The sequence below is a fragment of the Phaenicophaeus curvirostris genome, chromosome 9 (genome assembly GCF_032191515.1).
Source record: "Phaenicophaeus curvirostris isolate KB17595 chromosome 9, BPBGC_Pcur_1.0, whole genome shotgun sequence".
Classification (NCBI taxonomy): Eukaryota; Metazoa; Chordata; class Aves; order Cuculiformes; family Cuculidae; genus Phaenicophaeus; species Phaenicophaeus curvirostris.
Genome location: NC_091400.1, coordinates 8,087,502 through 8,113,384, shown reverse-complemented (window position 1 = coordinate 8,113,384; position 25,883 = coordinate 8,087,502). Strand labels below are relative to the sequence as shown.

At 46.3% G+C, this 25,883-nt stretch overlaps 2 protein-coding genes across 2 annotated transcripts in view; both read right to left on the bottom strand.

Moving 5' to 3' along the window:
* Window positions 1-25,883, bottom strand: part of NHLRC2 (NHL repeat containing 2) — a 267,757-nt gene that overhangs the window by 34,570 nt on the left and 207,304 nt on the right. The window lies entirely within an intron of this gene.
* VWA2 (von Willebrand factor A domain containing 2) lies at window positions 1,634-25,193 on the bottom strand. The gene is made up of 14 exons (XM_069863569.1): window positions 25,169-25,193; window positions 19,877-19,935; window positions 19,146-19,220; window positions 16,632-16,765; window positions 15,036-15,145; window positions 11,598-11,792; window positions 11,100-11,230; window positions 10,289-10,421; window positions 9,448-9,503; window positions 8,237-8,344; window positions 6,833-7,411; window positions 5,966-6,517; window positions 2,556-2,678; window positions 1,634-1,913 (listed from the first exon to the last, which is right to left on the bottom strand). Exons 2-14 carry the CDS (start codon window positions 19,923-19,925, stop codon window positions 1,780-1,782), a joined length of 2,379 nt encoding a protein of 792 aa, XP_069719670.1. The 5' UTR covers window positions 19,926-19,935; window positions 25,169-25,193; the 3' UTR covers window positions 1,634-1,779.

Here is a 25,883-nt window from a genome sequence, read left to right as displayed (position 1 = left end):
TTTATCCCCAAGCTTTAGATCATTCTTCTTCTGACAACGGATCTGTGGAGTAATTTGTGTCTCTTTTTGTACATCTAATGTTACTATTCACACAGAGGGCCAGGACAGCTGGGTGAAAGGATTTTTCTTCTTCTGGGAACAATAGACACTCTTTTCATAAGCACTGGCAGTCACAGTCAATGTCTCTGCCTCAGCTCTGTCCAGAGCCACTCCTGCTCTCCCGAAGTGATGGACACCATGGGAAAGGCGGCAAAGAACAACCCAACAGTGTGAACCACAGACCCTGGGGGAGCAATTATGTAAATTTTACAGCTTCATGGGCAAATTGATCCAGCAGTCCAGTGAGACAGATGCTCTGAAGGATGCAGGCATGTGGCCAAACTGTCTTTTGGATCATGTAAACCATCACAGGCCACCAGCTTTCGCCACAGACACTGCCGCTGCGCTGGGGACAAGAGCAGCTTAAAACAACAAGGAGAGGCAGAAATGCCATTGAGCTCATCCATCTGGCTCCAGAGGCCAGGATAAGTACACTGTTCTCCCCTGCCAGGTCCAAAAGGAGAGCAAAGCTACACAGCAAAGCTCAGAACAATGGAAACAGCACCAAAATGAAGAGCTGAAACTTGACTTGGAATGGGAAAAAAAGAAGGAATAAGAGAAAAACGTGTGCCAGCAAAGGAGAGAGCAAAGAGGTGAGGAGCATGAGGAGAAAGGAAAACGTGGATGAGATCTGGAAGGAGAGGTCCTGGCCTCTTCCTATTCTGACCTGCACATTGCCTGCCGTGCTCCGCTCCCAGCACCCATGTGAAGCTGCTCAGGATGTTGTCCTGTTCCTGTCCCCTCCAGGTCAGACTGTGGCTGGCAGAAAAGACTAAGAGGAAGACAGTTAAACCTGAAAGCAGATAGACCAAGGTCCAAAGACCAGCAGGATGGTACAAACCATGGCTGTGCCCAGGGCCTGTAACAGATCAGACCTTTGGAAACAGTTGGGGGGTTGTTCTTACCCGACGTGTTTGCAGCACAGGTAATTAGATTTGACCCAGGTCAAATTAGATTTGACCCAGGTCAAATCTAGGAGAAAACCAGCTAAAATACCTGCTAAGAACAGCAAAGCACACTGACTGTCAAAGCTCTGCTTTGGAGTTGAATAAACTATTGAAATCTCTTGAAAAATCAATTCTTTTCAAACTTCTCCTTATCAAAAATACATGGCTACAAAATACCCATGGAGCTAAATCATATTCAATCACTCCAAATAAATTCAGAGAAGAAAGCAGCGTGGACAACTCTTTTGAGGCTCATAACCGGTTCTTCCTCTTCCTTGTCTTCCTACGTGTAACAGGCCATTCACTTTAGCACCTGTCTGTCAGTGCATAATCTATGTCATCCTCCCTTCAGCAGAAGCTCCAGTATTGCTCAGACTTATACACGTTTTCAGACTAACTCAAAGATCTCTCAAGAAATCTGTTTAAAAAAATGAAAACTCTGGAAAGAAAATCTGGATGAGGAAATGCAAAATGCCAATAATAAATACTTAAACCACAAATATTTACTTCAATTAGAAAAAAAAAAAAAGAAAGAAAGAAAGAAAGAAAGAAAGAAAGAAAGAAAGAAAGCACTGCGAAGCCCAGTTTGTGCAATGCAGGAACCGGGATTGGCCTCAGCACAGTCCCTGTGCTGGAGCAATTCCATCACTGCCAAGGACACTGGTGGCTTGCTGGATCTTGCCTGCAACTGGCAATAAGTGTTCCAGGATGGAGAACTGGCGCACTCGGCACATCAGTGTCTCTGATCTGTGTGCTTTTTGGTGTGCTGGGAGGCTCTGGAGAAGCGCTGCAGACCACGTGGACTCCACTGCACGTGATAGTGAAGAGGAAGGACAAGGGATCTTGGAGAATCACCCTGGGGTACTCCTATTGCAGAAGAGAAACACAGACACCATTACAACCTAACAAGCATCCTCTTGGCCTTAGCTGCCAAATGTTGGAGAGAAATCTGAGGCTCAGACAGAGAGCACAATACTGGGAATGGGGGAGACATACCACACTTAGTGGAGAACTTCTCCCTGTAGGCACAGCACCACCTCTAGGGAGCCAGAGGCTACCACCTCCCAGCCATCTCTCTGCTGCTGAAGCAGCAGAAGGCAATGGGGAGGCTTTTACACCACAGAAAGCATCAAAAGCTATAAGGGGCAGAGCTTTCCACATCAGGAATTAAAGATTTTTTTTTTTCTTGTAGTGTGGCTCACAGAAAATGGGGAGCAGAACAGAGTGGAGAACAACTATCAAAATACTAGAACTTTGTGGGGTCCCCTTACAGTCAACTTGATTAGTGAATGTGTAAAATGGGGCACAGCTTCTTGACATACACTTTTGTTACTCTCAGCAGCCCAAATCTCTCCACTTCCCATGTGAGAGAGGCCATACCAGTACCAAGACCTGGTGATCAAACAGCTGTTTGAGAGTTGCAGCAACATATCTGCTTGAGGGAAAGGTGGAGACGTGGGATCCAGTCCGAGGGGCTAGGCAGAACGGATGACATCTGCTGATCCTTACTGCTCTCACAGTGGGGTCCTTCCCAGCCACGGCATTCGCACCGGTAGCTCCCAGGCCCAAGGACGCATACGCCTTGGTTCATGCATGGGTTGGGTTTGCAAAGGTTCACGGGGCTTTTTGCTTCTGCAACAAACACAAGCAGAACAACAGGCTTAGGCACATCTACAGAGTATTAATAGCTAGGACCCACGTCCATGAGGGATGCTCCAAAAATAACAGCAACTATAGAATCACAGAACGGTTTGGGTTGGAAGGGACCTTAAAGACCATCCAGTTCCAACCCCGTGCTATGGGTCAGGCCTCCTATGGGTCCAACACCTCTCACTGGGTCAGGTTGCTCAAAACCCCATCCAACCTGGCTTTCAACACCTCCAGAGATGAGGCATCAGAAAATGGCACCTAGGGCTGATGGGATGGGGAAACCACATTAACACAGCAGGGTGTGCAAGCTCACAACCCTGTCTTAACACAGAGGACAAGCTCTTCTGCATTTAACCTAGACAAAAGGAAGAAGAACAGCTTTGCTATATGTTCTGATTTGGAAGCTAATATTTCTAATAAAGCTTAAAAGAGTGACGCCACATTAGGCTGAATGTGGCTGAAAACCAAAACGGCGCATCTCCAGAGCTCACAAGAGCACAAATCTTCCAGTTGTGCACACTGCAAATACAGAGCAAGACAGGTGCCCTGTTCCAAGCACTTTACAACCCCAAACACCACTGGAGTTCAAACCTTGTTTACATCAGAAAGGAGTAGAGGACATGAAGTCAGCTGAGAAGCATGAATGGCAAACAACACAAGAAAAACTGATGGGCTTTATTTCTAGGAGGTTTGAGAGAGAAGCCTACGACCACAGCCCGAGTTGTTATTAGTCCTATTCTTGTGAAGTATGTGACAGTTTTTCCAACCCTTTTAACACAGCAGAGCCCAGCTGTCAGCAGGGCTGGCAGTGTTTCATGCTGCCTTGCTGTGAATACATTAGGTTAAGTAGTGGCATCCCAGAGGGATTTGCTTCCAGTCTGCTGGCAACTCCACCACAGCATTAGTAAGGGTGTGAAAATCCTCTGCTGAACAACTATGTGGTGTAGAGTAAGGAGCTCCTAACCTTGCCTTTTGCTCCACAGTGGAAGAAACACACACACACTCTGAGTAAGAAAAGTGGGAGGAAGAAAGAATAGAAATTCCTATCCATTGGGATGGCTACTACAGCTTACAGAATGCTGTACTAATTCCCACACATAGAGTTCACACATCAGCTCTCAACCTACACTTAAGACTGGCAAAATTATGTTTGACATTCACGTTTTTGACAGTCAAATCCTAGATCTGAGACATCTCAATCTTTAGTTCCTCTTGATTTTGTAAGAATCCAAGATGGGTTCCACATGTTTTGCTGTCAAGAGACATCCCAGGTAGGGTCTTGCCTGACATCCTGCATCCTGAAGAGCAGGTGCTTTTGCTTTCATCACAGATTAGTAGAACTGTGGGTCATGAAAGCCAGCAGGACCTCTTGGATCCAAGACCCATCTTCCAGGTGCTGGCTATTCCCCAGAAAGCTTTTCCATGGTGCTCTGCTCCACAGGCCATGCATCCACCACTTCCCTCCGCAACTGCCCCACTGCATAACCTCGCAGTCCCTGTTTGGGGGAATCACGCTGTACCACAGTCACAATTTCTCTGAACTCAAATCTACTATTAACACAGTATCACCTTAAATAAGCTTCTGGCACTCAGGGATTACACCCTTTGGTAATCCCAGGTGCTTGTATTTCCATTAATCAGATTCATATACATGTAATGCTTCGGTTCTTCTCTCCTAGACTCCAGATCAGTATTTTTCTAGTCTCTTTTCAGCTAAGCCTCAGAGTAAACGTGATATTCCAGGTGTCCAGAGGCAGGGTCGGTTTCTCAAATACTTTTATCATGAGTCATAGATTTTTTAAAGTCCTTTCACAGACAATGATTCTGTTATTGAGTCTTGGACTTGGAGCAGAAGACTGAATGAAGGGCTTATCTTTACATCGCCCTTGGTCCCAGCCTACTTAGTACAAGCAACAATTACCTGCACATGGCATGAAAGCAGCAATTCAGTCTCAGGAAATGATATGTTATTACCCTGACTCATTGAACCTTGCCGTCTCTTCCCCTTTCTCTGGGGCATTGTACTTAATTTCATGGTACGGTAGATTGTTTTTATAATAACACAGCTGAAAACATCACTGCTCCAGGTAGAAACTGTCTGCAAAGCCTGCCAGGAGACAGGCTTCTCACCCTGAAGAGACGGTGCTGTAGCTCCTTCTAACCCTGAAAGAGCCATGGGCATGCCCAGAGATGAAAAGGACTTTAGACTCTGCCGTTAATTACAGCGCTGCTCAATGTGGTTCTTCATTTGATCTTACTAATCAGTTAAAATGTAACAAGACCAAATTCCTAGATGTTAAAATCTTAGATTATTTGGAATGAGAAAAAAAACGTGGCATTTTAAAATAAGGAGAGACCTAGATGGTGTGGCCAGGAAATAGAAGCGCTTTCATCACCACTAACATCTGCAAACCAGATCTGCTATCCTTTCTGAAAAGCTCATTTCCATCAAACATGGGCACTCACACTTGGTATGCAAGCATTTTAACCTTGATTTCAGAGTAAATTTCTTCCCAGCCAGGGACTCATCCTCTGGACTCAGAGTTTTGAAGAAAGTGCTTTGACATAAGCTTTTACATTACTATTTAAAAATTTCTCATTCCTGAATGCTGTAGAGATAAAGATTTAGTCTTGAAAGCAAAATTAATCACAAGCTGTCTGAAAGCTCTATTTAACAGCTTGCAAGCTTCTAAGCTGACAGATTCTGGATTTATGATTAAATCCCACGCTACACAAACAAAATCTCAAGAGCCTACCTAAGAACTTAAATTGCAGGACACTAAGGAGGAACAGAAACGATGAGGTTTCAAACCTACCACTTTGCAGACATCTAGGCACAAACTTGCTGAAGGAGATAGCAGAGACCTCACTCCAGGACCAATGCTGGTGGCTGCAGAAACCTGTCCCCTGAAGCTCCCTCAGCAACACTGCAGGAGCTACAGTAACACACAGCAAATTCTACAGGTTTAAAGCAATATCAGAAAAAGAGTAAGCTGCTTTTTCTTCCAGGGAAGGCAGAATCTAGACCTGGCAGGCCTGGAAAGAGCCAGTCACACTAAGACCAATCTCACCCAGTGGACTGAATCTTAGGAAGTTGGTCCCTATTGCTATAGGATTGCTTTGGACAGTCACCAGATCTCCATGCTATAGCTTCCCCATCTGTAAATGCAAAAAATAACATCAAACTCACTCGGTAAAGCATCAGAAAATCTACAATAACAATGGCTGGTGGCACCAAAATAAGAAGCAAGCATAGAACGTTCTCTCACCTTCACAGATCCGTTCAATTATAAGGTTTTGGTAATACTGCAGGTCTTCATAGGAGGAGATGTGGACCAGGTAGTTGGGAGACCCAGCAACCCTCAGCAGCATGTCCCTCTGTGCATCCCCAACAACAACCACAAACACCAAGATGCCATTGTCCCTCAGCTGCTGAGCTGGGGCAGCCGCATCCTCCAAGCCACCTCCATTTGTGAGCACCACCACTACCTTGTTGACACCAGGTCTTGCTCCTTTCTGCACTGTCATCACATCAGCATAAATATGCAACAAAGCTCTGCCAGCATAGGCTGAATCTCCGAGGAAAGGCACCTGGTTGATGGCTTGAAGGACTGCTGAATTGCTTGTGTGAGTGTCCAAAGCAAACACAGTGTGAGCTTTGCTGCCATAGATCACAAGGGCAATTTGGGTGACATCCCTGTTGATGCTGAAGTGCAAACAGCTGCTCCTGACGAAGTCCATCAACTGCAGGAAATTCTCCAGGCCAACTCCAGCCGAGGCATCTACCGCAAATGCCAAATCCAGTGACTGTGCCCTGCAGCCTAGATGAAAGAGCGCAAGCGTGGTATTTTTCAGGATATACACGTACTCCTTTCTGACCAAAAAAAAGCAGGGGGTGGGAAACAGTGAGCAAAGTTCATCACTGCTGATCATCAACTATGAAGGGTGATTTACAACCCTTTCACACCAACAGATCCATCATAAAAAGCAATGATGGAAGGTTAGTCCCTGGATCTCTGAGTGACACAACCAAAACAAGGATATTAATCCCATCCTTCTCTCCTCCTCAGTGGAGTTCAGAAGGCCTCCCTGTGGTTTGACAAACTCATCCCACAATGCCTGTACCACTTTCTTACCTTCAGGATTGTCCACACTGCAGATTCTTCTCTGCAGCTCTGGGATCCTGTTGAACAGGTCCTGGGGGTCCGAGTAGACAATCGTCTGCTTTGGATTGCCAGTCACCTTGATCAGCTCTGCTCTCACGAAACTGCTGCCTACACCAACCAAGAAGACATCTTGGTCCCTCGCATACTTAGCAGCTTCTGCCACTGGATCCTGGGATTTGGAGTCAGTGAGCAAGACAACCACATGTGGGAGATCATCCTGCACATCTGCAAGGACTGGGGTTCTAAAACCATGCTGCGCAATGTAATGCAGGGCTCTGCCTGTCAGGGTTCCTCCTCCACTAAAATTCAAAGCATCGATGCTCTTCATGAGACTGAACACATCCTTATGTCGACCCACTTCAATGGGTATCTCGACATTGTCAGCATATTGGGCCACCCCCACATTCATTGGTGAATCCTGGCCCATCACTGCTTGGAGGAACCTCTTGAGGAACGCCTTGTAGCGCAGGAACCCTTCCAGTGTGACTCCTGCTGAGCTGTCCAACAGGAAAAGGAGATCCACGCCACACTTGAGACTCAGCTTTGGTGCTGAAAAGGGAGAGAGTAATTTGTCACGTGCAGGACAACACAACAAGCATGCCAGGCACCTCAGCTAGGGCCTGCTGGAAGATCTGTGGTGTGGAGAAGAGACATTATGTTCAGTAACCTAAATGGTTTGACAGACACATCATGAGCTGGAGGACAAGTGTGCCAGAAGCGCACTTTATTTTGGTTGGATGGCACATAAGCCTTTAGTGATACGAAATAGCTATGGGAGCCTAGGGGAATTCCTGAGATTTTGATGGCAAACCTGGAATTAGAAATGATGACTCCACTCTTTTAGTACTCTGCAGAAAACACTCCAAGATTCAATATACCATATATTGGAGAAAGGAGAGCCCAAGCACTGGACCCTCCCCTGTTACACCCTGAGACACTTTAAAGCAGGAGCCTTGATTCCAGGGGAAGCAAGTACAAAACATTTTCTGAAGATCGGGACCTTCGTAGGTTCCTTATGCTGAACCTCCAAAATCAGGAGTCCCTCCTGGGCCCATGTTTGCAGGGAGGAGTCCAACAGACATATTTATATCTCTCCCCAAGTTTCTCTGTTCTCCTGCTCACATGGCACCAGCATTTAGAAGCAAAGGCAGCCACGCCAGGGTGAGACTGTCAGTATTGGTGATCTCCGTATCCACAAGGCTTCTCAGCAGCAAGACCCAGTCAGTGGACCCAACACATCACAACCAGTATGAGAGAACCTCCTGTCTCCTGGAGAAAAGCACAAAGGCTGCAGAGTTGTCCCTACAGCCACAGGCACCACAAAGGCAGGACACAGCCAAGAAGGAAGGAGGAAGAGCACAGGTTCACACCTACCGCAGTGGATGTCTCCTCCGTACCCCACCGGGCAGAGGCAGTGGTACTTGTCCAGTCCCTCTGGGACACATGTGCCCCGGTTCTGGCATGGCTGGGAGTCGCAGGGGTCTAAATGGGACCAGGGAAAGGAGAGACAGGGAATCAGCAGGAAGTGTGCCCCTTCCCATCCTGTGCCAGCGTGAGCACCACCATTAGTGGAAAAGGGGTCAGACCTCTGTCTGTCTTGCTGCAGGGTCTGAACTAACGAAGGGTCACATGCACCTTCACTCATCATCACGGTAATTTCATTTTGGGACAGCTCTCCAATAGGCAGTAATGAAGAGAGCAAACCAGACTGTGACCTCACTTCATTTGCTTCGGAATAATGCCAACGCAGCAACGCTCATGTAAACACAGAATTGCTAAAGTTCACACAGACCTTATCATAGAACCGTAGAATCACTAGGTTGGAAAAGACCTTTGAGATCATCAAGCCAAACTGTACCTGTCCACTACTAAATCATATCCCTAACCACCTCATCTACCCATCTTTTGAACACCTCCAGGGATGGTGACTCAACCACCTCCCTGGGCAGCCTCTGCCAGTGAACCCTTTTGGTGAAGAAATTTTTCCTAATGTCCAACCTGAACCTCCCATAGGGCAATTTAAGGCCGTTCTCTCTTGTCCTAAGTCCTTCCAGACTTACACCAGCAATGGAAGGATCAGAGTCTGGCCTGCTGCTTGGACAATGTTGTACTGACAAAGAAAATAAAGCCATTGTCACCTAAACCAGCAAAAGGATGAGGTTCAGGGCAGAACTCAAGGACCTTCTATTTCCATAGTCACAAAAACAGGCTGCAAGTGCCAGCTTCCCTGCTAAACTGATGATGTTCATGGTACCAAGTGAATCAGTGGAGGCATCTCATTGCCTGCACCCCTGGCTGGAGAACAGCAACTCCCCACAGGCATTGGGAAGCAGCACAAGCCTCAGGAACACAAGTAGATGAGGATTAACTGGCTCCTCAATTGGAAGGAGAAACGACAGGGCGATATTTTAATCCAAAAGAACTCCAGTCACAGGCATCCATGAGACAGAAAAATGAGACATAACATCAACTCATAATAAGGATCACAATCTCCCACACAGAACAAATTTTTTAAGAGTGAGAGTAAAAAACCATGATTTTATTCATTAATTATTACATTTCCTTTTAAAAAGGCTAAGTCCTACCTGGACATACTGTTCGGAAGCATCTGGATGGGTGCTTTACTAAGACTTTCTTCCACCTGAAACAAGAAGAATAAAGCCTATCACTAATTTAAAGATTAACAAGTTATCTTCAAGTCTGACCTTACTGTGTTTTAAATGGAACAAATTTTCCTTTGAAAATGCAATTTTTCAAAACAAAAAATGTGCACATTTTAAAAAATGTGCAGTCTAAGCGAGGTGGCAAAAGAAAAAAACATCAGTTTATCAAATCTACTCTTTTATTTTCGAGTCCTACTTTGACATTTCAGATTTAAAGACTACACATGTATTTTTAAAGCTCAACATGATTATATTTTTAGCAGATACAGAAGAGAGTTTAAATTTTGGTCTAAATTGGAACAAAACCAAAGTTTTACAGCAGTGAGAATTTCTTATTCAATATTAATTCTAGTACCCAAATTATCCAGCTATAACTAGTGGACAAGCAAGGTTTAGACTGGGAAGAAATCCTCAGCTGTGCCTCCCACTGGGATTTTTCAGCTTTCTCCATCAATTCCCTGCCCTAAGGTGATACCAAAACATCCCAATCCTAGAGCAGGAGTGTATGTTTGACATACGTAAGAAGGTAGCTTACATTGTCAGTAAACAATGAGACGATTTCTGCTTTACTATCATGTTTGTTTATCACTTTTCCATTTCTCTAATACTCACAGCTTCACCGTGCCTAGGTCTAAAGACCATGCCTGTATTAGTCATCTCAGGGTTTTTCATCACTGTAAGGAGCCACTGTCTGATAAAAGCCTCATTACTGTATCTCATCTCCTCTGTGCCTCACTTTTAAAGATGTGGGTGTTCAGCTCACCTGTAGAAAGGGCACAGTGATGCATGCACTGTGTTTGGCTGCTTTGAGCCTTTCCAACACACATAATTTCCAGCCAGCTCTCTCACAGTCTCCAGGGTCCTGCGTTCACAAGGGTGGGATTCAACTTTGCAGCCTGTAGCAAACAACAAATTCAAACTAGGACCTGAAAACACAAATTCTGTGTGGGAGCAGAGCACCACTTAGAAAGGGATTAGTTCTCTTCATCAACCTGCCAACAGCATATGAGACAGTGCTTCAAAGAACCCTCAATGAGACCCCAGAAGAGAAATTTTCTGTCAACGTGTTCACCAGCCTAGTCCACTGCCTTAGGTGCTCATTCTTCAGCCTCCTTTGCTTGGCTACAATGCTCGTACTGTTGAGTTAAGGCTTGAGCAACAACTTTTCAGCCACTCTGGTGCCTTCATCATACACGTATTCAATACCTCTGGACCACTCTAGTTCCATGTTTTCTATCTTCTGCAAGTCCCTGGTTGGCCTCCCATTAACACACAGCCAAGTTCATTAGAAGATTTAATACAACTGTGTTTATCCCCTCTACCCCTCATGACGTGAGCAAGAACCAATATTCCTATCTGCAGAGGTGAACCAAGACACAGGTCCTGCAGCTTGCAAGTATTTGGAGAGGTAGATGGCAAGCACATCATCCAGTTTGGGCACCAGAAGGCTACCTCAAAGTGTAACACCTGCCAATTCCCCCATAGGCCTTCTGACAATGTCCTGTCAGTCTCACTTACTAACATGGTCAAAGCTCAAAGCACAGGTGTGAAGGACAAGCCAGGACAGGGGTTACCTGGAGTGGTGGCACCGCAGACAGAGCTGGTGAGGGTGCTGTATAGGCCATTCACAGCATCGTCGGCATCTCCAGCAAAGAGCACGTGCTTCTCAGTGGGCTCGCTAGCCAGCGCATGCAGCTCCTCCCACCTGCCAAGCAAGGCAGGGTTCAACCACTTGTGTAGAAAGACCCTTACCACCAAAGAAACGAGTAAACTCTGTGCAGCAAATAGCTGATGCAGAACCATGACACCCTTCAAGCAGTTTTCAAGATCCTGGTGTGTTTAGTCTCAGGCAATAGCGTAGCTCTATTCAGTAGAAATGCTTCCTTCACCAACTCTGATCCTCATTCTACACCAATCACCAACTTAGTGTTTCCTCCACATCTGTGTTACCCTGCAAATTCCCCTTTTTTCTTTCCAAAACTGATATCTAGCACAAGACCATCCCTCAACCACTAGGACTTGCCATTTGGCTAGCTGGGCCTCCGTTTCCAACTCTGTGGAAAGTTTCCTACCTTGGAAACTTGATTCCCACTGCAAATACCATGATGTGTCTCTCCTTCATCTGCATGGCAGGCATTCCAGTGCTGCCCTGGGACTTCCCATCCGAAATGATGATCAGGACTTCAGGGACGCTCGAGTTTCTGCCACCAGGAAATCCCTTGCGGAGAACGTACTTCAGAGCCCGACCTGTCTCTGTGCTCCCACCTCTAGGAAGAAGGGAGTTAAATTTTTTTTTAAAAAAAGACAAAAACAAAACAACATATTAGCCAGAAATCAAAGTTCTTTTCCAGATATTGAATTTACCACTTTATTTCCAAATTTCCACCCTCTGATAGTGGGGAACTTTGCATATTGCTTCCTGCTACCACAGAACACTTCCACAGAGATGTCTTATCCTGCCATTCTTGTCCTCTTCCTACCCAGAGGTCCTGTCTACCCACCCTTACCTCCCCCCTCTCTGACCCAGAGTAGTCTCCAGAAGACTTTTAGCACACAGCAGAGTGTTCCTGCAATTGGAGGAGAAACCAGAGCTCTCAGATACTTGAGCTTTTTTTCCAGCTTTGAAAAATGTCTCAAGTGCTTCTTTTATCCCTCTCTGAAAATCATGGTGACTTCTTTAAGAGTTGTATGGAAAAACTGGTCTACAACAACCTCTTGTATTTCTGTCAGAAGCACAGGACAAGTGGGCAAAATGAATGAAGGCCAGCATCTCAAAGTGTTTTCCTTTCTCTTGATGCATGAAGGTGCTAGAAATTCTCATCACGTATCATTCCTTTTGCACAACGGGACCTTCTGCCATTCTTGGACCAAGAGCTAAGGCACACATCCTGGCTTGTCTGCAGTCCAGCAATGTGCAGTGAGTCCTTACCTTTTTCTCCTTAGTTGAGCTGCAGGTTAATTTGATTTTCTACAGAAAGTCATTTGTCCATGCTGTAGTAAAGCTCCTGAAAATATGAATGCTGAAAGCTTCTTAGTGCACCCCTGAAAACTTAGAAGGACTGAGCACAAGGCATGCCTTCTTCAGGGCTTTGCCAATACCTTTTATGCTAGAAAAGTAAACATTAAGATGCTCCCAGTAGTCTTAACCCATGTTAAACTCAATTAAAAGCAACACCCTTGTCTGCTAGGTAGCGCGCCAGCAGTGCTGGTATGATAGGAAATGTGCACCAGACATCCAGGTTCACACAAACTGTATCCTTCGCTTCCCATTTTGCAGACTGGAGACATAGATTTTATGAAATCGTAGAATCATTAAGGTTGGAAAACATCTATAAGATCATCCAGTCCAACTGTCAGCCCAACACACCCGTGCCTACTAAACCACGTCCTGAAGTGCCATGTCTAAATGCTTTTTGAACATCTCCTGCCTTTTCCTGCCCAGGTGTCAGTAGCTGTCAGACACCTCAGTGCTCTGGCACGAGGGAAAACACATCGAGCAGTCAGTTCAGTGACTAAAATCATAGAATGATTCGAGTTGGAAGGGACCTTAAAGATCATCTAGTTGCAAGCCCCCTGCCATGGGCAGGGACACCTCCCGCCAGACCAGGCTGCCCAAGGTCCCATCCAACCTGGCCTTGAACACCTCCAGGGATGGGGCAGACACAGCTTCCCTGGGCAACCTGTGCCAGTGCCTCACCACTCTCATTATGAAGAAATTTCTCCTTATGTCTAATCTAGATCTGCCTCTTTCCAGTTTATAGCCATTCCCCCTAGTCCTATTGCTACAAACGTTTGTAAACAGTCCCTCCCCAGCTTTCTTGTAGCCCCTTCAGGTACTGGATGAACTTGATGAACTCAGCGTCTGTGCCCATTTGAGCCCTGAGGATCAGGAAAAGTTAATAAGGAGTCAAAGCTGGTTCAAATTTGGTTCTTGTCAATTTGCATTTGGAGGTTCATTGGTTTTTGACACAGCAGATGTGCGTTTAAGGCATTTTTACTACAGTAAGGATTTTCTGAAGCCAAAGGATATATGGATTCTATGAGATGTGGACTTTATCTGCTGCCTTTACTCAGGAACAGCACCAAGAAGGTATTCATTGACTTGTATGAAAGAAATTCATAAAAAACTAGCTTCTAAGATTGCTACAAATCTGCTTGAAATAGGTCAATGAACTCAAAAGCCATTTGGACAGGACTCACAGAAAGAGACCAGCACTTTCTGAATAAGTCACCAAAGCTTCACTTCACCCCAGGGCTGCTGTCTTTCAAGTGCTCTCAGCTCCACACCCAGACCACGCGGCTGGAGTTGGAAAACGCCTCTCTGGCCAAAGACTCATGAGAAGCACAGGAAGGAGCCTCTTAATCAAGACAGCAAACACTCTGTTTTTTCAGAAGCCAACTGGAATCCGTCCTTGACTATTTTATCTACTTTGAAATATCAGCTTTTCATCTAAACTAGATGAAACAGCCGAACACAAGGTCATTATTTATTCAATCTGTCAGCATGCATGTGTTGTCATCAAGAAATTTCAGTGCCAGACGCCAAACCCTGCTTTGCTTCCTCTGCTCTGCTTTCAGAGCCTTAAGCAGCAGCCAAAGAGGAGGAGCACATCTTGCTTTCTGCTAAGTTTTTCCTGTAACATCACACAAAAGATTGTCTTGATTTGATAAACTTATTAAAAGCAATACAACAAACCCAGCCAACTGATCTTGCTGGAAAAAGTTGCATTACACGTGTCATGATGTGAGCGGCAGGCAGCCACGAGAAATGTTGAGGTAACTTTTAGCCCTAAGGCACATCAGCTAAAGCAAGAGTAGGCACCCACAGGCAATACCGATATCTCATCTGTCATCAAAATAAGTGTTATTTTGGGGTGGTTGTCAGATCCTTTGTAGATCCAAATGTATTTCTTGCAGATGAAAAGTTTGGATTTTGAGAGGTTCTTAGAGAATCTTTCTTTGAACTTCTGGCTCCATTTCCTGAGGTTGTGGGAAGACATTCAAGTCTTAACATTCAGGAAGTAAAAAGGTTTCTGCCCAAAAACCTGATCCTCTTGAATTCACCAGACATGCCCATATATCTAGGGATCAGCAATGAGTCACTACCTCGTAGGACAAAGGAATCTGTAACCACCAAAAAAATATGAAAATGCACACAGTCCTGTCTTTGCTCAGCCATGTGGCAACACCATGAACGCTTTTCCCTGGAAGGATGTAGCCCACCACCTGGCATAAATGCCCAGAATAACCTGCCAGGAAGGTAACAGAAAATTCTCCCTTATTTACCATGTTACTGAAGTCTTCTTTCCCCTATCGACTGTCCTTGACAAACACAGACTGGGTTGCATGTCTTTAGTGGACTGTGGATTATGGACCATAGTGTTCAGACACTCTCCTCCCTGGGGGGATCGCGTTGGTGTGTGCATAGTGGAGGTGGAGTTGTCAAAGAACTCTAAGTCTAGAAATCATTCATAACCCCGAAAAAGAGAAAAGCTGTAAAAGAAGCTGACCTGAACACAATCCTCTTGATTCTCTCTTTCACTTCTTGCTTGGTCAGATATGAATCCAGTGGGAATTCAAGGTGGGGAGTTGAGCTAAACTGTATCATTCCCACACGGACCTAAAAGAAAAGGTTAAAGATTATGAAAGATGCCTGTGAGAGTTTTACTCTTTCAATCAATTAACAGACTTGGGAACACTACACAGAATTGAGACAAACACTGTTTTGCATGTTGAGCCACTGGCAATCTAAAGGAACTTCAAAAAAAGCAAAAACCACAGCAGCCCCTATACAGAATATAAACAAAGCAGCAACAGGAGACCTTGCTGCAGTTACAGGCAGCTCAAGATCTGTGTTTATCCATTCAGAGCAAGTAGTAGCCTCAAGGACAGTAAGTTTATAAATAACACCTTTTATACCAAGCCATTTATACACTGCAGGCAATCTTTCCTTTACTAAAAGCAGTTCCCTCTGGCACTGGGCACAGTAGACAACATAAAGCAATCAATCCTTTATCCTCTATCTCCTTTAAAACAATTTCCTATAATTGAAAGTGCCTGAGAATAAAAACAGACTAAATTGTCTGTATTGGGCAATGCATCCAGAATATTTCACCTGGAGGTGTTTCAAGGCCAGGTTGGATGAGGCCTTGAGCAACCGGATCCCGTGGGAGGTGTCCCTGCCCATGGTAAGGGGGGTTGGAACTGGGTGATCCTTAAGGTCCCTTCCCACCCAAGCCTTTCTATGATTCTGTGTGGAAGGAGCACTGCCATATATAAGGAAAGCCTGCCCTTAGACAGTCAGTAACTGATAGACCATCTTTTGCTTTGACCTGTGCCTTCCAGTGAAGTCACCACCTCAGATGTATCCTCTCCCTTTGCCTTTTTTCCCATCACACTCACAGACGTGCTGCAGTGGGGTACTTTGGAGGCCACTCCAATGGCTGCGTCCCACCTCCTCGGTGGTATTTGAAGGGTCATGCTTCTCAGGGTGTTCTGGTCAAGGTAGGTTAAGAGAATGTTTGGAGCTAAGCTGCTGGAGAGCGTCCAGAGGAGGGCCATACAGCTGGTGAAGGGTTAAGAGGGGAAGCCGTGTGAAAAGCGGCTAGTCACTTGGTCTGTTCAGCCTGAGAAGAGGAGACTGAGGAGACACCTCACCACGGTCTACAGCTTCCTCACAAGGGAAAGAGGAGGAGCAGACACTGATCTCTTCTCTCTGGCGACCAACGATAGGACCTGAGGGAATGGCAGGAAGATGGGCCAGGGGAGGTTTAGGTTGGATATCAGGAAAAGGTTCTTCCCCAAGAGGGTGGTGGAGCACTAGAACAGCTCCCCAGGGAAGGAGTCACAGCACCAAGCCTGACAATATTCCAGAAGCATTTCCACAACACCCTCAGATACATGGTGTGAATGTCAGGGTTCTCCTATGCAGGGATAAGAGTTGGACTCAATGATCCTTGTGGGTCCCTTCAGGACACTACATGGTTCTAGGATTCTCATGATAGCTGCTGGGTTGAATTTTGCTGTTTCGCTCAGCACATTATCGCCAGCCTTTCCACACATTGCCAAGCTGCTCAAAACTAAAATGAGACATTTCTGACACTCACCCTGTTTGGATGGATGTCCAAGGCATCACAGAGCTTGCTTGCAAAGACCTTAGACTTTTCAAAGCTTCCTTTGCCAATGCTGTAGGAGCCATCCAACAGGAAAAGGACATCTACCGAAGCTGAGCACTGCATCACTAGGAGAAAAAACAAATGCTGTGAAACTTCACTTCATTAGTCTCGCTCTCTGGAAGTGGCAGAAAGCCCAAACAGACTTGCCGAGGAGGAATTGGGGCGGTCCGGTGTTCACAACCCAAAGCCTGCACACGCTCCTGCTCTGGCAGCTCCAGTTCAGCCCTCACAGTTTGCAAGACTTGCACCTGAGCTCCCCAGCCTGGCATCAGTAATTGAGTAAAGCAAGGCAGCAGCACCCCAGCGTGCTGATGTGCGATATCACTAACTGCAGAGAGCTGGGAGGGACGCAGAGGGGTGAGCAGGGGGCAGAGGTGGCTGTGCCCAGCGGGACCTGCAGGCTCTCCCAGCCCAAGGCACAGATGTGAATCCAGAAGGATTCACAAAAGGAAGGATTTGCAAAGCACACAGAGTCCCACAAAGCCAGATGTGTTTTATCTGCAGCACATTTTTCAAAACACGCTCTTATTTTTCTAAATGCAAACTCTCTGAACAGCTCTAAGGCACCGACAGAAACACTTTGCACAAAAATCTGCCTTTCATCCTCTCTTCAGAGACGTGTCCTTGTATCACCCCTGCCTGCATGAACACAACTGCTCCCAAGGAAAAGTTTCTGAGGTGCTTACACTGCCCGTAATTCCACTGATAAAAATAAAATGTTTTTAAAAACAGGCAATCCACAGACTCTTAAGAGACATTTTCAAAGCATTTACATGTAAATTTCAAATTCACCTTTGCAGCATTTAGCAGAGCCCACTTCAAGGGACACTGAATGCGTCACCAAGTCTGGTGACGGGGTTGGAACACAAGTCTTATGAAGAGTGGCTGAGGGAACTGGGATTGTTTAGTCTGGGGAAGAAGAGGCTGAGGGGAGACCGTATCGCTCTCTACAACTACCAGAAAAGAGGGCATAGCGAGGTGGGTGCTGGTCTCTCCTCCCGAGTATCAAGGGACAGGACGAGAGGAACCTGCCCTAAGTTGCACCAGGGGAGGTTTAGACTGGATATTAGAAAAACATTCTTTCCTGAAAGAGTGGTGAAGCACTGGCAGAGGTTGCCCAGGGCAGTGGAGGAGTCTCCATCCCTGGAGGGGTTCAAAAAGCGTGTAACGTTCTGGGACTTGGTTTAGTAGATACGGTGGTGTTGGACTGATGGTAGGACTGGACGATCTTAGAATTCCTTCCCAACCTTAACAATTCTATGAATCCAGAAGCTCAGTACAGGGAGCAAGCACATCATCCTTTTAAGACCCCTTTTGGCCCGTGCCATTTCTGCACCCCCATTATTATCATCTTCTTATTAGCACTAATTATTTCCAAATTGTTCCTGCTAGCAAAACCCTGAATTTATAATTAGGGTTTTCTAATATCAAATCACGAGGGACTGAAAATCATAACACATTCTCTTCTGGGTCACTGGTTCTTCTCACAGGACAATCGGCCTTGCCCTGGAGCGCTGCATTGGGGATGAGCTGGAGCACGGCCTCTTCTCCAGGCTGCCCTGGCTTGTCAGCCTTGCCCTCACAACTGATCTGAACACGAGATGCAATAACCCAGGTGCTTGCCTGCAGTCACTGACCACAGCTGCCTGCCCAGGCGTGCACGAAGAAGACTGCTGTGCCCCCATCCCAGTGTGGGCTGGTGTGGAGAAATGGTCTTCAGGTTGCTCTGGAGCTCAGCGGTGCAGGGATCTGCGCTGGTGCACACCCTTGGAAGGGATTGGTAAGCAAGAGTCTGCAGCCCACCAAAGGGCTCCTGCTGATGTGTATCAGTGAGAAATAAAGGACATCAGGGTGGAAAGTCCGAGCTGAACGTGCAGTGGGATGGGATGGGGCTGGAGGGCATCCCTGGCACAGGAAAAAATGTAATTTATCACTTGATAGGCAGATAATAGGAAATAAAGTCTAGCAGGAAAACACATGACACAGTTCATAAGTAACCAATTGCATAAACATCAAGGGAGCTGTAGGTAATCATGGTCTGCTGGCCAGCCAGAGCCCAGCATTCCCCCTCACAGCATTGCGACCAGCTCTATAGCCTGAACAAATCAGCCACATGAGAGGTTCGATTGCAAATCAAGCCTGTAATTAAACATGGCTTGAAGCAGGCTCCAAAGGAACTGACAGAAACACCAGCCACTTGGCAAACAGCCAGCTTGGGCAAAACAGAGGCAGGAGTCCCAGGAGAACTGATACCAACGAGGGGAAAAGCCAAGTTAGGGCAGAAGCAGCCACAATTGTGCTTGTCAGAGCACTGCTGGGGACTTTATGGGCTGAATGGGATATAATACAAAGAAATAAAACAACAAAACCATACCATCAAGAAAAAAAACAAAGAAAAAAGGAATTCAGAAAACAGAAAAAACTTGCTTTAAAAAACAAACTTACACTGGCCAGCAGCTGAGATCTTGCTGATCCTCTCCTGGTCAGCATGAATTTCTTGTATACCTGACACCAGCAAAACTATGGGATCAAACAGAGAATCACCCATCAACACTAGGAACTGTCTCAAATAAATAAATATGTAAATATCTAAATAATATATAAATGAGACATGCAGGTTTTAATCTGTAGCAGAGAAATTGCTGGTTTACTGTACAGATTTCACACTTGCAAAACTAATTCAGGGCCACAGCATCGTATCCATGGGAGGAAATTCTTTCTATCCATAACACAGAGAGCATGAGACACGTCAAGTACCCGACTCCAGCACACAGGAGGACTGTCTCTCGGCTCACTGCATGGAAGGACATAGCACATGAATGAGAACTAGACCAGGCTTAGGCTTCAAAGATCATAATCATAAGCACTGGAGACACCAAATAATTGCACTGGAGAAATTTATGAACTTTTAATACCAGAACAACATCAGCTTTTCCCACATCAATTAGAAACTTCACATACAAATCAGTCACACGTGCTCAAATTCTCAGAAAAGCTGTTTCTCCAGGCATTATTTTATCCCCTCTGGGTGAAACTGTGGTTCAGAGGTTTATCCCTAAACCTTCTGGAGAGACACTGATTCGACTCCGGTTTCTCAGCATGAAGAACTCCAGCCAGAGGCAGGGAAGCACCTGAAGAAAAAACCATGTGATGCAGAATAACGACTTTAAATGTACCTTGGGGAAGCAGGAAAATGCAGATGGACTCAAATGACAAGAGGCTCATGGTGACAAATCTGAAAGAAAAGAAAAACAAGGAGAGGAATATTAATTACATTTCTAAAGTGGGTTTCTTCACCTGCAGCTTGTTGTTTCATGTGACGAGTTCAGAAATATTTAATCTGAGGAGCAAAAGCAACTCCCAGCCTGGGGAGGAGAGTAGGAAACAGATAGAAGGTAAAAAACTGAAAATGAGGGAATGATAGAAAAAAAGTCTCCCGGTGTACTCATCTCCTTTCCTATCAAAACTGGAGAAGGTAAGCTTTGAAAGGTAGAGAGCTACTGCCCAGCCTTCTGTCCTCTCCTTCCCCCATGGCCACCTGGACATCTACTCATATTCCTCCTTTCCTTCCTCCTCACTGCACCAGGGCCCCCGGTTGCCCTCAGAGAGCCCATGGAGAGCCAAACAGGTTTCCTTCAGGGGTTCACCATGCACAGGACAGAGCTATATCCCCCGTGATCCCATCAGCACCTGCAGCTCTGGCTGAGACATCCTTGTTGTGGAGCAGAGCAGAGGGGGACCCGTCCTGCAGCGCCTGCCTCCGCCAGCGCTGCTGCCCATCCTCATCGTGAGTCTTCAACAACACTCAACCACGAGTTCTTTCATGACCTACATTTTCTGAGGGCAGGCTTTCAGGGGAGGTGTTTTTACATACAACTGTCCAGCAAAGTCAATTTTCTGCTCATTTTTCCTTTGAAATCAGCAAAGCTGCCACTACATTGTGGATGGACTTCAGTGACACTTTCAAGCATGCCCAGATTTAGACCAAACAAGTCTGGCAGAAACCTTGGGTTTGTATTTAAAACACATATATTTTTGTTTTCTCCTGATGAAAAGCACTGAGTGTACTGACTACAGCAGATTTGATCAGATTCACGCTGGGGGTCTGCCTCTCTCATTGGAAAAGCAGATTTTCTTCACTTAGTTAAAGATGAAGAAGTCCATTTCTTGGTAACCAGCTCTATTAACGGGTCCACATCATAGAGGGGATTAAGAAAGCATCATTAGGGATTACAGACACAATAACTCTCTGTGTCTTGCAGCTTTTTATCCAGCACCAGGTGCGTTATAAGCATCACCCTTCAACACATCCTCCTACAAGACTGCCACTGCCAAATTAACAGATCCCAAGCTCACTGAGTTAAAGAGAGGTAAACACAAAACATGACTTCATCAAGGAAACCCTTGTGTCCCACAGTAGCTTCAAGCCCTGGCACGTGCCACAGAGGTAAGGTCATCCTTTTGCCATGCCCCAAGGACATTCTTTCCAGGAGCAAATTCCAGAGCACACAACACCCAAAGGAGGACAAGCCTCTGCTTGTAACCAGATGTGACACGTGTGGAGGGATTTCAGGTTGTTTTCATACAAAACACTGATAGGTTGAGACATTTCTACAACATGGTCTTATTTTGGGCTTAAATGAACTAATTCACAGGATTAATTCTTTCACTTTCAGACCAGGTAGACTCCCAGCAGCAGGAACTGAAAGCTTCATCATCACCCGCTTATCAGCATTACCCCAGGATTAGTAGCAGCCCAGGAACACCAGACAGCAGTTTCACTGGGATATGGGGTGATGACTGAAGGACCTCTTCACTTTATCTTCTTGGCCACTAAGAAAGAGAATTTCAAAAACATTTGCATTAGTATTGAGTCAAAAATAATCTTTTTTTTTACCCATACTCAGTCAAAACTCTTTTTTTGTACCCAAATTCTCACTTTGCCACGTAAACATGACAGCAACTTCTGCAAACCAAGTAAGAGTGTAACTGTGCTATCTTATTTGGAAGAGGAAGACAAGGAGAGGGGGAAAGGTAGAAGAAGGGAAGGCTCTTCTTGACAAGTATCTTCCCAGCATGGCTTTTGCCATCTGCAAAATATCTGAGCATGCTTAGTCCTTCTAATGAGACAGAACCAAACTGATCTGAAAACATAGTGAGTTTGGGTTGGAAGGGACCTTAAAGATCATCCAATTCCAACCACCGGCCATGGGCAGGGGCACCTCCCACTGGACCAGGCTGCTCAAAGCTTCATCCAACCTGGCCTGGTGTGGATTGGAACTGGATGATCTTTAAGGTCCCTTCAACCTAAACCATTCTATGATCCTATGAAACTTCAGTCTAAAGCTTCCAAAAATTTTTTCCTCCAAGCGAAAAACAAGTCAACATTTCCGTAAGATGTTCTGCAAAACCAGCTTCTTTATTCAGCCCCCCGGTTCTGCAGCGAGGAACAGCATTGACAGGCTCTTTTCCTCGATGCAATAAGGGCTGCTGCACACAGAGGGACCTTGATCTCACTGCTCACATGGGGTACTGTCAAAATCAACATCCTGCAGATCAGGTCCTGTATGACCCAAGAGTTACAGAATAAGAGACACTTCTCTGACTCAAGAGCTCAAGCTAAAGTTATTGTGCAGTTTGTTCTGATAGAAGTGCTCATGCTACTGACTTTGCCTGTGGCAACAGCAGCAGGAACATCTCCATGAATGTCTCATCTTTTTAATCTTGTGCTGGGTGCCACCTGCAAGAGCACCCAAGGGAGCCAGAGCCTGTCTCAGCATTGCCAGCACTCAGCACCTGCACACAGCAGAGACTTGGTGTGGATGATGGGAAGAAACGTTTTACAGAGTGGCTGAGAAAAGGGGTAGAGTGATCTACAGGAACTCCGTGTCTTAGGACAAACCAGCAGACACATAAGAAAATAAATACACAAACAATATAATTATATTGAGGTTATGAAGGAACACAGACAATTTGGTCACATACTTCACTCAGAACTACTAATTCAAGGCTTTGGGGTCCAACACAATCACTGTAATTGTCCCCTGATGTCCTCTTCTCTGAGACATGGAGATCTGGGAAGGCTACAGCTGGTCCCTGGCTCGGGACCTGACCTGCACTGCCTTACACCAGCCAGATACATCCACATCTGATGTCAATCAACTATTGATCTACCTATACCACAAGCAGGTGTGAATGGCTCCCAAAGAATGAGGTGGGAGAGGATCACCGTCTTGTGTATATCAGCAAGACACCATCTCTCTGTGTTATTCCTTAGCTTTACCACCACACCACACAGATGCCTTTTTCCAAAACCTTTCTAGAGGGGCAGGAAGACCTTAGGTTTGCCACCTCATCTTGCAAGACAGACCCACACCCCATTATTTTGCTGCCCTCAGCGGCTCCTCTGCACGTGTTCTCAGCAGTGCTAGGAAGAGTGCTTGCCATCTGCAGCAGAAGGAAACCACTGGACAAAGAGCATCAAGCTGGTGCTAAGGAACCCAAGCCTCAAAGCACAAGCACCTGCTGGCTGGCTTAGAAGGACAAGACTCAGTACCACAAGCAGGAGTAAAGACTTAAAGATTGCTCTGACATGCCTCCCTCTCAAGGAAGCAAAATCCTGGTATGTCCTTCCCCAAACACTCAATACTGCACATGAGGAGGAATCCTACCTTTCCGAGCCAGCCATTTGCAGTCATTTCCTACAGAAGAGGCTAGAAGGAGAGAGGAAAAGTCCTTTTTGAATGTCTCTGATATTCAATTTAGCTCTCAGAGCATGAGTTAGTCTGTTCTCATCTCAGCATGCACAGAATGTTCAACGCTAGATGTTCCTGATCACCCCACACCCAGTCCCTTTTACAAAACTAACCCCAATTCACACCTTATCCTCCTGCTGCATCTCCGAGAGCCCTAGGGACAAGCCACAGCCAGGGAATTTTCTCCATGGCATCACTCCTGCAAACAGGTATAAGCTGCTACCTATATGCATGTTCAGGATAGCAGCTGGTGGGCCTTTCTGAAAGGAGCTTTAGAAAGTGGGAATCTTCCACGAGGTGGATGTGTGCCAAAGATTTTTTTAAATCATTCCATCTACTTATTTCTCTTGGAGTCTTCCTAGAAGAAGCACACCCTGAAGATGGTACGGTTAACTCCCCCAGCACACAAGGAGTGAGCATCTAAGCAGTCTCTCCAGCCCTGCCCTCTCTCAAGAGAGTGGGGAAAAAACAGCTACACACAGGACTTGTCTCCTGGTGATGCCTCATTTTTTCTATGCAAAATAAACAAAATGGAAGCCCACTTATCAGAAGCCCCCATGAAATCGATTTCACAACTTCCATGTCATGTTTTAATGTTTATTCACATTTTCCCGGATAACTTGGAAGCAGGGTTCTGCCACCTTCCTGTTGCCTTTCCCCTCCAGGCCACTGGGGATGGCAACATACACTGGTTAACATACACAGAAACCAAGATACAAAGTGATGCGTTCACAGGTGCGTGTATTTGTAGCACAATAGGGGGGCAGAGGGAAAGCCAAAGATATTACCCCAGGTCCCTCAGTCTTTGTGTGGTCAAGCCTTGATGAAGCTCTCTGTGCCTTCTGCAGAAAGGTTTTCATTAAGGACATGAGACGCAAACTGTCTGAAAGCCTGTCCTGGCAAGCTCAGCACTTTTCCCCTGGCCGCACCCTAAAACTGCTCCAAACAAGTCAATTAAAGCATTACAGCATAGACTAGCTCCGGTTGTCAGGGTGGTGGGGGTTTTCTTATTTTAACAACCCAGCATAGCACTATTTATTCATTACAGTAAACAAATCCATCCCTTGTACAAGACAAGCCTTATCCATCCCCATGACTGAGGATGGAAGCAAAGCTTATGCGCTCCGGGGCATCACGAAACTGGACCAAAAGTGAAATACATGGAGGCTGGGGCTCCTCTTGCCTCAGGTCCCATCGCTTCTCCTGACCTGAGATGGGACCTCAGCTGAGCAATGTGGCTTTGGAGTGCCTTGACCCTGGCTGGCACCCAGGTTTTACAATGCCAGCCACAGAAGCAGCGTCCCACTGCTCCCAGCAACCCTCAAAGGGACTAGGACAGCTCCACCATGCCCCAGCACCTCTTAGAAGGACCAGGATGGCTCCACTGCTTTCCAGTACCCCTCAGAACGACCAGGATTCCGCCACCACTGCTCAGCATCCCTCGGAAGGACTAGGACATCCCACCACTGCTCAGCATCCCTTAGAAGGTTCAGGATTGCTCCACCACTGCTCAGCATCCCTCGCAAAGACCAGGATGTCCCACCACTGCTCAGCACCCCTCAGAGAGATCAGAATTGCTCCACCACTGCTCAGCACCCCTGGGAAAGACCAGGATGCCCCCACCACTGCCCAGAACTCCTCGCAAGGACCAGGATGTCCCCCACCGCTGCCCAGCAGCCCTGGGAAGCACCCCCCTAGCCCCGCAGGACTCACCAGGCAGGCTCCCCCGTCCCTCCCGTCCCAGGAGCCGGGGCAGCCGGAGGAGGAGCCGGGTGGGACCACCCTCTCCCCCTCCTCCCCACTGCAAACCCAGCCTACTCGCAGCACCCCTGCTCCCCCACACGGTCCCCAACCTTTCAGTCCGAGGTTTAGGATGTCAGCAACTAAACAAACAAAAAAGGTGGGAATAAAAGCATTTCGAGGCGCGTTTTACCTGTTCTCTGCAAGACTGTTGCATGGCACTCACACACCTGGGGGGTTTATAAGCAGCCCCACCTGGACTGAGATTGTGTTCAGCTGTGACAGCTTCTCCTCCTCCCATCTTACCATTTACAAGCAGCATTTGGAAACAAATCCACCCTGAAAACCCCCACAGGGCTCTAAGTTCCATTTAAGCATCCCACTGTTGCATCTGCTCCTCCAAAGATTCCAGCTGGAAATGTCAGCACCAGGGGCACTTGCTCTTCTGGAGCAGAGGATGGGGCTGATAGCAACACAGCACAGAGGTAAAACCAGAGATTGAAGGGTGCTGAGCACCAACAGCCATCAAGGGACTTCACAGAGGAGTCTGCTTGCTTTTGAGAATGATTTCACTAATGCTTGGTCTTCCACAGAAAACTTTTCTCCACCTGTGAGTAAAAGCACCATACTCACACCTACTGACACAAGGAGTAGTTGCTATTACCTAAAGTGAAACATCTTTGATTTA